Genomic DNA, 14,029 nt, shown 5'->3' on the forward strand with positions numbered 1-14,029 from the left:
AGTAGATGCTCAAAATTGGAGAAGGTGGTTTTAGGAAAGTACAAAGGAAACCAAAGAAAAAACAAACTTTTAGATTCAACAATTCGAAAATAAAAAATAATTGAATTGATTAATTAAAAAAATAATTTTAAATTATACAATTCAAAGTATATTTTCAAATTATTCAAGCCATAAATAAAAATTTGAATTTCAAACCATGCAAATGTATCCTAATTCCAAATTATGCAATTTCAAATGTATTTATGGTATTTACAATTCGAAAATGAAAAAAAATTAATTCCAAATTCTGCAATTTGGAATGCAACTATATATTGTAGAATTTAAAAGTGAAAAAAATGAAAAAAATAATTCCAAATTCTGTAATTCGGAATGTATCTATATTTTGTAGAATTCAAAAGTAAAAGAAGCTAATTTAAAATTGTACAGTATAGAATGCAATACTTAATTTTATCATTTTTAGATCGTATAATGTGAAAATTTGGAGAGATCACTGCTTATAGAATTTTTCTACCAAAACCGCATGAAAGAATATGTTTGATATTTCTCATGACAGTGATTTTGAATTAATAGAGTTAGTCAGTAGATTGATATGCTTCTGTTTCTATAGTTTAGTTTTCATTGTTTTGATGACAACGTACAAGTAATATATTTATATAAAAATAAGATTTTCCAATAATGCTTAGTGCATGCAACCATACAAGTAACCAAGTGTGTAAGTGTATCTGATTTCTGAAGTCCATTAATGATATCTACAGTTTTTCCACATGAACTCATTGGCATGGAAGCAAACAAATCTATTCTGACATTGTTGAGAAAAGTCACCTCAACAGAGTATTGACACTACTCCGCAATAGTCAAGGAATGGCCTAACAACCTGATTTTGAATCTGCTGTTTACTTACAATATGTGCTTGTACTCCATATGAATTTGTTGTACGAACCAAAAACATGGAAGTGGAAATATTTCGCATGTTTATGTTGCCATTAGTTGTTCTTTCTGGATGAGGTACCACTACATCAGGTATTGCACTGAATTTCTGTCTCTCCAAGCTTTGCACCTGTGTCTTGTCGTCACATCCTTCTTCTTCTGAATAATTTAGAATTCTGTTGGCTTCTTTGAATAGACCAATGGAACGCCAAGCATCGGCAACCAGTTGCACAGTGGATGTTTCAGGGGCAACACCCCTCTCTTCCATAGTAGTAAGTAACTCTTCTGCTTTCCATGGTAGTTTTGCTTCTCCGTATCCCCATATCAAGGTTTCATAAGTTTTCAAATTTGGGGGAATTCCCACATCTTGCATTTTCTCATAAAGTCTAATGGCGCGATCCAGTTTTCCTTCTGCACACCATCCACTGATGATGGTAGTGAAGATCACCACATTTGGTTCTACACCATATTTGCTCATGGAAGTCAGAAGAGCCTCAGCCTTCTGTGACTGTCCACCACGTGCATATCCTTTTGCAAGGATGCTATATGCGTGGATGTCAGGTTCTATATCTGCCTTCACCATGTTATTGAATATCTCCTCACAATTATCCATAAGCCCTGCCGAACTCCATGCATTCATGATGGTGCTAAATGTCACTACATCTGGTTTGATCCCAAATTCTTCCATCAATGCCAGTGCCTGAACAACTTTCATTTGTAAGTTACTATAATGCTATCCTTATAACAATACTAGATACTGAATAATTACTGACCAACAAAATACATGCACAGAATAAACTCGCAACAAACAGTTCTTATCTAAGAGTATTGATCCTGCTATTGTGTTAATGCCTCCTTCAGTGTGTCAAACAAGTGGAGGAAAATGCATGCAAAAAAATATTGATCTCGTCATATCAGAACTCACCTCATCTACTCCATTTGTGTCTTTAATGTCTAGATATCCCTTGATAAGCGAGTTAAAAACTACTGGATTTGGATGCACACCAAGCTCCTTCATTCTTCCGTGTAGAAACCTCAAGGCTTCTGTCATATTGCCTTCCTTGCAGTAACCACTTATTACGATACCACAAGTTCGTTCATTAGGTTTTACTTTGCTGTACTTCATTTTCAATATTAATCTTTCAGCTTTCTCTGTTTCACCTATCTGAGCATATGCCCTTGCCATCGTGTTATATGTGACCACATCCGGCTGAATGCCAGAAGCCACCATTTTATGCATAACATTCCATGCTTCTTCCACTTTTTTCTTGGTACACCAGGCTTGAATGAGAATGTTATATGTTCTATCATTGGGTTTCACATTTTCATCCTGAGCCATCATCTCTGTCAATTTCATAGCCTCGTAAGGCCTTCCAGCAATGCCAAATCCTTTAATGAGGGTATTATACGTACTGGTTGTTGGTTTACATCCATACTCCTTCATTTTCTTAAATATTTTCATGGCTTCATCAACCTTGCCAGAATCAGAAAACGCATTGATCATGGCATTGATAAGTATTGAATCAGGCTTCATCCCAAATTCTGCAACTTTAGAAAGAACTGCAGGAATAGACTTGAAACGCTTTTGGCGGGTTAGAGCAGCCACAAGAGTTGTGTATGTTATGAGAGTAGGCCTATGCCCTTCTTCAGTCAAATTGTTGAAGACGGTCTGAGCTTCGTGTGGCTTCCCTTTTCCAATCAAAGTATTCATCAGTTTTGTTCTTGAAAGAACTGTTTGGCAACTGTTTCCCCCCCTACAGATAAGACAATGGGATTCATTGTGTGTCCCTTCCGGAGTAGAGCTTAATTTAGGTTGCTTCTTCTGGTACTGCTGCTGTTTCAGAACCTGATGCAAAACTTGATCAAACTTATGAACATTTTTGGTAATGAATTTGAATGCAAGTAACAGAGAACACTCATTCAGATCATTAATATGATTCGGTTTAGTCTACTCAGGCTCATCCCTATAAGTCTGAAAAGCCACGTAGCATTGCCGAAAGCTTAAACAGACATAAAATTCAAGCAAATAAAAGAGTGATCATTTCAAGAAAGTGCGTATCTATTTAAGTCTGAGTCAGACAGGTGCACAAACTGATTCACCAGAAGAACATAAGTTATTGTACTAAACAAAAATCTAATTAACATAGATGGATTATATAAATATCACCTTAGTCTTACATACAAATACAAGTTGGCTACCCAGGGGACTGAACCATTATGCTGTAATTTAGATGTGTTACAAATTCTATGCTAAAAGAAATAAGGGAAATTTCTTCTACTATATGTGTCAGTCAGCTACAATCAAGTCTAATTAACATCTAAGAATTCAAGAATTATTAGCTCAGAAATATAGATTCTTTGGGAAGGTAATATAATGTGTGATTGTTAATCAAAGGGATAATTAAGGCTAATTACAGTTCAAAGCTAATGTTATCATTCACACACATGATTTTCTGACATCTCATTGGAAAAAAAAAAGTAATTCACAATACCATAACTGATAAGTCTTTAGTGCTTTGATTGCTCATGAGGGCTCCCTTCTGGCTTCTATCCATGACTGATGGCTAGAGTAGATCCATCACTAAGAAATCTACCTTGACTGCATCAGATTCTGGCTGGCTATTATTTTACTGGCACATTATAACCAACATGCCTCATCCAGGATTATACTATCAGGACCACACAAAAGAATCAACCTGAGAAAGTTATCGTCATTAAACTACTTAATTAAAGAAAGCAAATAATTAAACTAATTCCAACTGGGGTATCTAAATAAGACCATTTTGATCAATCAAAGTTAGAACTAGGCAAAGAGAGGTAAAAACTAAAAATAACATTATAATGGTTCAGAAGCAATGTATACTTCATGATGCATGGTTGATGGTGTTGCTGAGAATAGTTAGGAAAGAATTCTGAAGGAAAGGAAATGGTAGTACCTCAGTAGAGCTCTTGGTAAGCTTATGGTGGAAGCTAGAGCCGCATAGTTAGAATTTGAAGTTGTTACATAGTTAGAAGAAGATCCAATTGTCGTGTAGTGGTTATGTGTGTGGCATACACCGGAGATTCTTATCCACAAATATTTATCGTAATGAGATTTCGGGGCACTTTTTTGAGGCTTACACAAGGAAAAGACAAAACATGAGAAGATGACTCAAGGAGTGGATTAGGCCACGCCAGCACTCTATTGGCAGGATCAAAATTTACCACGTATTCTATTGTCAGGAAACCCACCTTCCAGATTTTTTCAATTTTATTTCTAAATCTCATTTGTTTTCTTATCAATTAATCAAATCTTGTCATTGAAAGAAGGTTTAATTTTTGTTATACTGATTAATAACTGTTTGCTTTGTTTAACTAACTCATTTTAATGGTAGATGAATTAATAAACCAAAATGTAGGTTTTTTCTTACTTCACCTCCTTTTTTTTCTCCTACCCTTCAAATATACAAATATATTTGAAATTATAATCTATCAGATTACGTAATTTGGTTGAGATTATAAAATCTATAAGAGGCTTACTCTAGAATATAATTCTAAATTTCTTATAGAACTACACAATCAACAATATTATCTTATTAAGTAATCTGGAAAAATATTCTGAATTGAATACGTTGAAATAATATTTTTTAATTCAAAACAATATTTTAATTGTATAATTCAGAATATATTTAAAATAATTTTAAATAATATTCATGAAATGTTTAGGCATCAATTTATTTAATATTTTTTATATTCTGAGTTAAAGAAGAAACAAAAAGAGTAAACATGTTATTTAAGATATTTTTTATGTATGGAGTAGCCTAGTTTTTGGATTAGATAGAGAATGAAAAAGGAAATAAATAAATAAAAGAAACACAGTAAAAGGGATATTATTGACTGAATTGAGAGGAAAAAAAAGTATAAAATCAAAGATGAATAACTAAAAGTATTTTAATGGATTTGATGATGTAATATCGTCGTCTCTTGCGTTTCCATGCTGTGATAAAGAAGAAAACATATATGTGTTACTAGAAGGTCTGTTTCAGAAGTCACAACTTATTCTAAAATATATTTTAAATATTTTAAAAATTCTGTTTCAAAAATTTTTTCTGAGAATTTTATTCGAGAAATCTTTTTCCAAAAAAAATTCAGAACATATTATGGAAAAGTTAGTTTCATATATGATGTAAAATGGTTTAGGGGGTGAGCGAAGAAATTGTGGAAGTGTAGAAAGTAAAAGCCCACAATATACTGTTTTATAAACGAAGCTGGTTTGTTTTGGTGCCTGCTACGACCTGGTATCCCTCCTCGGAAAAAAAGATGATGTTGAAGGTGTGGAAGTGGTACCAGAATTGCCTTTCTGTTCATCCCGTGAAGACCCAAGCCGTGAGTTCTGCCATCCTCTGGGGTGTTGGAGACCTCAGTGCTCAGTACATTACCCATGCAGCTACAAAAAAGCGACTCCAACTTTCTGTAAGAACCCATTTGCCTTTCTCATATTAGGATACTTTTATATCTCTTCTTATCGCTGTAATTTTTCAATCAATCTCGCATCTCCCTCGTCTACTCTTAATTGACTAATGCGTTCTTGCTCCTTCAATATGCTGTCCAAGCAGCGCCTTCTGACTCTAGGATTGTTGTTATGTTTACATATACTAAAAATCAGCAGTGTTGAAGTGTTAACATGGTTTGGATTCCCCATTCCTTCTGTTTTAACTAACATGGCTTTCATTTCTCAAGGCAACTATTTTTTATTGGTATTTTTGATGGAAGTGGAAGCTGATTTTAATGAAAATATATATACCATTAATACCTAAAGAATCTTTCGTTTTAAGTGGTAGACATCTCCATTTTTATCTCTTGCTTTGTTGATTTTTATTTTCGATACATCTCTTGGTGGTTTCTTGAATACGCCTTGTTGGAAAGTTAAGATGGCTTGTGCATTTTTTTGGTTGGCTTGTGCATTTTTTTGGTTGAACTTGGATAGTTTTAATTTATTGACTAATAATGATAAGGTTTCTTGTCTATCAAAAATTATATGTGGATTTGGTAGGATTGCGATGCTAAGTTTACTGTCAACTGGAACCGCTTGGCTGTTACAAGTATGTTTGGATTTGGCTTTGTTGGACCAGTTGGACATTTCTGGTATGTGAATCCTATTTTGTTCAGTTTATTTACCGGTTTTTCAGTACTGCCTACTTATCAAATTATGTCTTTATATGTCATTCTTTTGCTTGTAAGTGCTCATGTAATTCACCATCAAAGAAATTCTTAGGTATCTTATCGGTGGTAGATTCTTCTCGGAATTGGAGGTTAGGCATGGTTAGTTTGCCTAAAATATTGGTTTCATAGCTGCCACAAAGGCCTTTTCAATTGTTAAAATTACTTGGGAATTTTCTTTTGGGACATCTAAGGTAAGGATAGTTATGAAGTGAATTAAAAGGTTATAAACAAGGAGTTAAACATCTATGACAGATACCTTCCTAAATAGGGACAACAGTTTTTAATCATGTGCATATCATTTTAAGTATTTTCTGACCATATCATGCATCTACATAATAAGTATTTTTTATGATTTCTAAATGTTCACTGGAATGCAGTTGAACCCAATGGATTCCACCTAGTTATAGAGAGTCAAGATCTTTTCGTCTGAAAGAAAGTGAGAGCATGTGAACTCTGTTGGATCTTAAGTTCACATGGGTTGGATATTTGTAACTTTTGTTCAAAGTAGGTTGTAATTTCAGAAGACGTTGGGTGTAGAATGCATTGAGCTAGGTTTCAAGTTGATTGATTTGGGATTTTTAGACTGATGAGTGTGACATTTATTTGACTAAAAAGCTTACGGACTTGTTCTGAAAATAATTAGTGGCCAAGTTATAGTTCCTGCTGCTGAAGGAGTTGTAGTTACATGGAACCAACTTTCATGTGTTGTAGGTATGAAGGCTTGGACAAGTTCATAAGGTATAAGCTTCAACTAACGCCGAAGTCTGTGAGATCTGTGGCCACCAAAGTGGCAATGGATGGCATAATTTTTGGTCCCGTCCATTTGTTTGTCTTCTTTACTTACATGGGATTATGTGCGGGAAAGAATCTTCCTCAAGTGAAGGAAGACTTGAAGAGGAATTATGTCCCAGCCCTGATTTTAGAAGGTGGCGTGTGGCCAGTTGTGCAGGTTTTTAATTTTTGGTATGTTCCTGTGAAGTACCAGCTTCTCTACGTAAACTTCTTCTGCTTGCTGGATAGTGCTTTTTTGTCATGGTTGGAGCAACAGAAGGATGCACCTTGGAAAAAACGGTTTCTATTGTTTCATTCTACGAACGAAAAGGGAGGTCAATGCTGATGAGGACATTGATAGAACAGGAAAAATTGATTGATCAGAAATTTTGAATATTTTTGCCCTTTTGATATTTTGTAAGTTGTAATAGATAAATTTGGAGATAGATAGTTTACTTTGCTTATTGTTGACTAGACCTCTAAATTTGCCTCACCTTAACGACGCCAAAATTTTGATTGTATTTTAGTTAAGGCCATTGTTAAACAGGTTTGGTAAAATGCAGTCGCTCAGTTTCTTAACAAAATAGCCAAACGATTCATATGATAAATAACATATCTGAATGTTTGGTATGTGATAGAACAGAATTACATCGTGTGATTTATGTAGTCATTTTTATTTAGTGAGATAAGCCCTTTTACGTTGTTGTGTCAAATTATTATTAAACTGCACAAGCGCGCTATATATGCATACCGAAAAATTATCTCTGCCCTACTAGTTCAGTGCGGCAATTCTCTGCTAAGTCAGGATATAATTTTATAAATTAGCAAGGCATACCGTTCCTTGGTTATATTATGTCTGCTCTACACTTAAGGATTTTCTTATCATGTTCAATAAATAAGATGTTGATTACTTCGTTAGAACACATGGTTATTCTTGGACAGTTCAGAAAGTGGATTCAACGTAAATGTGTAGTCGCTTACTTCTCACATGACCAAGGGAAAGGTAAGTTGAGATGACATCTCTTTTTATTGCATTAGTTATCATTAATATTGAAAAAAAGAGTTAATAAATGATGGCCAATTAAGGGAAAAAATGTTATATATATATATATATATATATATATATATATATATATATATATATATATATATATTGGTGACCATTTCTACTACATTTTTGCACGAAACAATATATTAAGCTCACAGCAGGTATTCAACCACCAATAAAAGAGTTACGTGTACAATAGCCATTTGGGGTGATAAAGTTACAATAAATTCTCTTGTAATATATAGTCATCACAATGATTAATTCTCTAGCTACTTAATTATAAAACATTGAAATTGATCCTTTGAGAATGTCATCTTTCAGACTCATTATTACTTTGCTAGTTAATTTTTTTATTATTTATGAAGCAGGCAAATTCTCAATTTATCGTCAAAGTGTGATGGGAGCATGTTTGTGTACCTTTTATGGGCATTCGGATTATTTGGATAATTATAGGTAAATAGCAACTGATTGATGTCGATTTCCAAAGGAAACAGTAAATTTAGATGTCAAGGATCCGACGCTTTTCCATTACAATCGGTTGGCATGTCAATTTTTTATATAGACAAATGCTTAAGGGAATGTGTAGGACTTAGTCAAGGTTTGTGATATTAGGAGAAGGGTTTAAAGACATGACAAGGATACTAATTGTAATTGTAGTAGATCCAAATAAATTTCACATCAAATAAAATAAGAGATCAACATCGATTTATATACATAAAAGATAACTTCGTTGATAAGAAACAAACTGATACTAAAAGTAAATCTACGAGAGTTTCACTTAAAGGTTTAGAGTCGATGGCTCATGTCTTAACAAAAAACATGATTGTGTTGCCAATATATATAAAAAGTGCAATTAAGCACCGAAACCACACAACACAATCAAAAAGAGTTTCTGAATTTGTGTTCATCCGCGTTGAGTTCAGTATATCTAGTACCAAAAGCAATCCATCAACACAAAAGACATAATTCCAGGCGCTGCAGCAGCTTGTTTCACAATTGCAAAAAAATAATGATGTTAGAAGTGGAGGTAATCTCCAAAGAAATCATCAAACCCTCTTCTCCAACCAAGGACCATGTTCGTCATTACCAACTCTCTTTTCTCGATCAAGTTTCTCCCATGGTGTATAACCCTATAGTTCTCTTTTACTCTTGCGACGGTATCACTCAATTCAACAGAACCACCATTTCCGAAAAGCTCAAGAAATCTTTGTCTGATGTTTTAACCCATTTCTACCCGCTTGCCGGGCGAGTCAACGGCAACAGTACTTTTGTAAACTGCTACGACGAGGGTGTTCCCTACTTAGAAGCAAGAGTGAAGTGCAAAGTTGTAGACGTTATTCGCAAACCAGTTCCGGGAGAACTCAACCGTTTGGTTCCATTTCTACTACATGATGTCACCAACATCACATTTGGTGTTCAACTTAATGTTTTTGATTGCGGTGGCATCGCAATCGGAGCTTGCCTTTCACACCAGATCGCAGACGGACTGTCATTTTTCACGTTCCTCAATTGTTGGGCAGCCATTGCTAGGGAGGAAAGTGTGTTGCCAAATCCACAGTTTATTTCAGCTAAGCTCTTCCCACCGAAAAATATATCTGGGTTTGACCCTCGAAGTGGCATCGTGAAGGAGAACATCATCTGCAAGATGTTTGTGTTTGACGGTTCTGTTGTTGAAAATCTTAGAGCAAGATATGCAGCAGGTGCCACTCGAGTGGAGGCCTTATCTGTTTTCATCTGGAGTCGCTATGTGGCTGTCACTAGAAAGCAATCTCTTCCACAGAGAACATATGCTGTGATTCACGCAGTGAACCTGCGTCCAAAGATGGAACCACCACTTCCTCCCGACTCCTTTGGCAACTACTACCGAATCACTATGACAACTTCGTCTTTGAACACCGAAGAGGAGTGTAATGATCTTGATCTAGCGAAACAGGTAAGGGATCAGATAAAGAAGATTGACAAAGATTATGTGAGAAAACTCCAAGATGGAAACGAGCATTCTAATTTCCTGAAGGATATTTCATTTAGAGTGCTTGAGAAGGGGGAACTAGTCTCGTTTAATATTACTAGTTTGTGTAGGTTTCCTTTGTACGACTCTGATTTTGGATGGGGAAAACCAACATGGGTAGGTTCACCCGCTTTAACTTTCAAAAATCTGGTTGTGCTTATAGACGCAAAGAATGGCGGTGGCATAGAGGCTTATGTTAGCTTAAAGGTGGAGGACATGGCAAAGTTCGAGGCAGATGAGGAGTTGCTTGCCTTGGTGAATACACCACGGGCTTCTTCATTCATGCGTGCAATGTGATATTACTACAATCATGATAAAACCTGCTATTTTCAATCCATCACTACAATCATATCTTGTAGAAATGGACTGTAATTTGATTTGTTTGTTTTTGCCAAATATATATTTCCTTGTAACCACGTATTAATTTGAGAAATTTTATGCTATCCACATCAATTTACAGTTAGATGAAGGTAGTTTTAGTTGCATGAGTTTTAATGAACCCATGACACGTTGTTATAACTGACTCATAGAATGTGAACTGCAATTATATTTAGGTTAACTAATCACAACAAAATCCTTAATAACTACTATAATTTCCGATGAACCTTATTTTCACACACACACACACACACACATATATATATATATATATATATATATATATATATATATATATATATATATATATATATATATATATATATATAATTACTTGAGCAAAATTTTTTTGGTTCCTACGAGATATGAATAGTCGTAGTATAAGTCCCTGAAAAAGTTCTGATAACATTAGTCTGTTTTATCTAGTAAGTTGTTGATTGCGTTAGAGTTTGTTAATAACTTAATCACGTAAAAATTTGTGTATTAATTAATTATGTTATATTTATTCTGTTTCTCAGCAGACAGGTTAAGTAAACACTATTAAAAGTAAAGTTTAGAGAAGTACAATAAAAAAAACATCTCATTAGATTATAAAATGATCCATAAAAACAAAATGGGTGTTTATTCTAAATCAAAACATATTTATGAACAGTAAAATGAAGAATGGTTGAGGAGAAATCTTGAATTCCTGGCAGACCTTAGGTTTTCGTTTTGTTGTGATTCCGTATGTTTGTCTTGCGGAAGAGAGATGTAACAGTCCAACTACCAACAATACCACTATTAACTCCAAAACCAAAATAATGAAAAATGTGAAATTATATAAATTTTCATAATTAGAAAAATAAGTAAAAAGTGAATAAGTTGTTATATTTTAAAAGATATATTTTATTTTAAATTTTTTTTAAGAGATAAATAAGATTTGATAAAAAAAATTATTTGATTATTAGAGAAAATATTATTAGATATCATTTGATATTTATGAATATTGTCATATTATTACAAATTAAAAATTCTTGAAAATATAATTTATTTAATAATCATAAGTAAACCACTATATATAACAAATATAGGACAAAAAATTGTTTATTTATATCAAGTTTTTGATAGAACACGAAGGTGGTAGCAGAAAAACAGAAAAGCAGAAAAGCAAGGAGGAATAACCCCAGATAAGCAAAATATACTCAATGAATATTTTGTGAGTTGTATTTTTTTTATTATTAGAAGTAGGTACAAGAATTGAGTTTATATAACAACAAAGTACAAGTGTCAAAACAGTAGTGTTCACCTCCTCCATCCGTTCTCAAGATCTTCAATAGTTTTCTACTTTTCCACTCCACACATGCTTTAAATCTCAAGAACACATATAGAGCTTCACTCTTCAATTTAATCACAAACAAGCAAATCATCCTCTTGTATGCATCCACAAATGTGATGAAATACTTGTTTCCTACTAGCGAAGGGACTTCAAACGATCCACATATATCTGAGTGAACCACTTCCAAGCACTACTTTGCTCTTATGCACAAATTTGCCTTGAATGGCTTGCTGGACTGCTTTCCTGCCAAACATGTTTCACACACCTTTTCTGGCACACTGATGCTAGGCAATCTTGTAACCATCTGCTTCATTTCCAATTATTGCAGGCTTCTTCAATTCATATGGCCATACCTCTAATGCCACAACCAATCTTCATCTTTCATAGCATTCATACACTGAACATTCTCAACTGCCTCCAAACTGATTTGAAACGTTCGATTCTTTGAGATCTTACTTCCCAATATCAGGTTTCTATTTTCATCAAACAGCTCTACCTTATTGAATCCTCCCATTAGTGCTCTAAAGCCTTTTTGAATCAGCTGGCCAATACTCAAAAGGTTACATCTCATTGTAGGCACAAATAACACATTGGTTAGAATGGCACGAGAGCTATTCTTTCTTCTGATTACAACATCACCATTTCCCTCTACTTTCAATGTGCTATCATAAAAGAACTTCACCCTACTCTTCTTGGTTTCATCAAGATTCACCAACAATTCTTTGTGACATGTCATATGATTCGAGCATCCTGAATCCAAATACCACAACTGATCTTGAGAGTGTGAGTTTTATGCAGATGTAGTTAACATCAGAGTGAGGGATTCTGAATGTGAGCCTCCTTTCCTTGAACCTTCTTCTGCTTTCCTATATCAGAATAGCACTCATAGGAGTAGTGCCCCTACTTATGACAATTAAAACATTCAACATTCCTCTTGTCTTTCTTGCGAAAGGTTTTATTTGATTTGCCACTCTTTTCTTCTGTTGTAGTTTCATCTTGATCATCTTTGCTCTTATCATTTCTCCACTTCCCTTTCACATGTTTCCCTTTCCATTTCTTGAATTTTTTCTTCTCTTTATTCTTGGAATGATACACCTTCAATGCCTGCTTATCATTCCTGATTGGTTTCTGCCCAACAATCTCATTTCATGTGCCTCCAAGGAACTTTGAAGTTCCTCGATCTTCATCTTCTCAAGGTCTCTTGACTCTTCAATAACTACTACAATGTAGTCGAACTTTGAAGGTAAAGATCTCATAATCTTCTCAATGATCATTAGGTCACTGACTTTCTCTTCACACCTTTTCATCTGATTTGTAAGAGCAAGAATCTTGTTGAAATACCCACTTTATCACATTCTTCCATTTGTAAGAGCTCGTACTGCCTCCTCAAGGTCTGGAGCCTCACCTTCTTTATCTTCTCTCCTCCTGCATGACACCTCAACAGAATGTTCCACGCCTCCTTTGCTGTCACAACATTTTGGATCTTCTCAAGGTGTGTATCATCCACGCACTGATGAAGAATGAACAAGGCTTTGTTGTTCTTTCTTTTGAATGCAGCCTTCTAATCCACTGAATCACCAAGGTCAGGCTCAAATCCAGTTTCCTCAATTACATTGCTGACATCCTGAAACCTGAACAGAACTTTCATCTGCGTACTCTATCTGCTCCAATTCTTATGTGTTAATATAGGAAGGTTCGTTGTTGGCATATCCAATCCGACCATTCTTCAACCACTCTTCTTTGGTCAAGAATCAAAATCTTGATACTCTTCTTTCTTCCTTGCCTCAATCACTCTGGCCAGCCGCACTACACCGTGATCACGAAACTCCTCAGGTTCTCACTCAACCTAGCTCTTGATACCAATATGATAGAACAACGAAAGTGGTAGCAGAAAAACAAAAGAGCAGAAACGTAGAAAAGCAAGGAGGTATAGCTCGAGAGAAGCAAAATATACTGAATGAATATTTTGTGAGTCGTATTTTTTTATTATTAGAAGTAGGTACAGGTATTGAGTTTATATAACAACAAGATACAGGTGTCAAAACAATTTAAAAGTTGTCTTGGCTTATTAATGCACATTAACAGTTTTCGTTGATTAAGAGATTTTTGGCTCATCGTGATAAATATAGAAAAAAATTGTGGTTTATGGATTAGTAAAATAAATGCAATAACTTGCCAAAATAAAAAAGAAATGATTATATTTATAGTAATTTAATTAATAATTTATAAATGAAGTCGTTGTTTTTTAATAGTAAAATAATTATACAAATTTCTATGTCATATGAAAAATGTCTTTTCATTATCGATAATATCATAAAAACTTTCTTAGATATGGTTTCTTATCACATTCTTATGTATTGTTATATATTTTTGTTAGAAA

The 14,029-nt window shown here is 34.3% G+C and overlaps 3 protein-coding genes across 5 annotated transcripts; 2 read left to right on the plus strand and 1 right to left on the minus strand.

Annotated features, from left to right (window-relative positions):
• Positions 1 to 646: 646 nt before the first annotated feature.
• On the minus strand, positions 647 to 4,018 carry LOC124835931 (pentatricopeptide repeat-containing protein At5g25630-like). 3 transcript variants are annotated; one of them, XM_088102347.1, is made up of 4 exons: positions 3,864 to 4,018; positions 3,426 to 3,623; positions 1,853 to 2,773; positions 647 to 1,627 (listed from the first exon to the last, which is right to left on the minus strand). In XM_088102347.1, the coding sequence occupies exons 2-4, from the start codon at positions 3,480 to 3,482 to the stop codon at positions 824 to 826; spliced, it is 1,782 nt and encodes a 593-aa protein (XP_087958473.1). In that variant the 5' UTR covers positions 3,483 to 3,623; positions 3,864 to 4,018; the 3' UTR covers positions 647 to 823. The 3 variants fall into 3 exon arrangements, with proteins under 3 accessions (XP_087958473.1, XP_047166920.1, XP_087958472.1); XM_047310964.2 differs by having other exon boundaries at positions 3,420 to 3,623; XM_088102346.1 differs by having other exon boundaries at positions 3,420 to 3,596; positions 3,864 to 3,989.
• Positions 4,019 to 5,177: 1,159 nt separating this feature from the next.
• On the plus strand, positions 5,178 to 7,426 carry LOC124835851 (protein sym-1-like). The gene is made up of 3 exons (XM_047310863.2): positions 5,178 to 5,379; positions 5,960 to 6,051; positions 6,841 to 7,426. Exons 1-3 carry the CDS (start codon positions 5,227 to 5,229, stop codon positions 7,244 to 7,246), a joined length of 651 nt encoding a protein of 216 aa, XP_047166819.1. The 5' UTR covers positions 5,178 to 5,226; the 3' UTR covers positions 7,247 to 7,426.
• A 1,301-nt stretch (positions 7,427 to 8,727) lies between these two features.
• On the plus strand, positions 8,728 to 10,396 carry LOC124835922 (stemmadenine O-acetyltransferase-like). Its single transcript, XM_047310953.2, has one exon. It carries the CDS (start codon positions 8,958 to 8,960, stop codon positions 10,251 to 10,253), a length of 1,296 nt encoding a protein of 431 aa, XP_047166909.1. The 5' UTR covers positions 8,728 to 8,957; the 3' UTR covers positions 10,254 to 10,396.
• Positions 10,397 to 14,029: the final 3,633 nt, after the last annotated feature.

This window comes from Vigna umbellata, chromosome 11 (assembly GCF_029865625.1).
Source record: "Vigna umbellata cultivar VRB3 chromosome 11, Vumbellata_1.0, whole genome shotgun sequence".
In the NCBI taxonomy this organism is placed as follows: Eukaryota; Viridiplantae; Streptophyta; class Magnoliopsida; order Fabales; family Fabaceae; genus Vigna; species Vigna umbellata.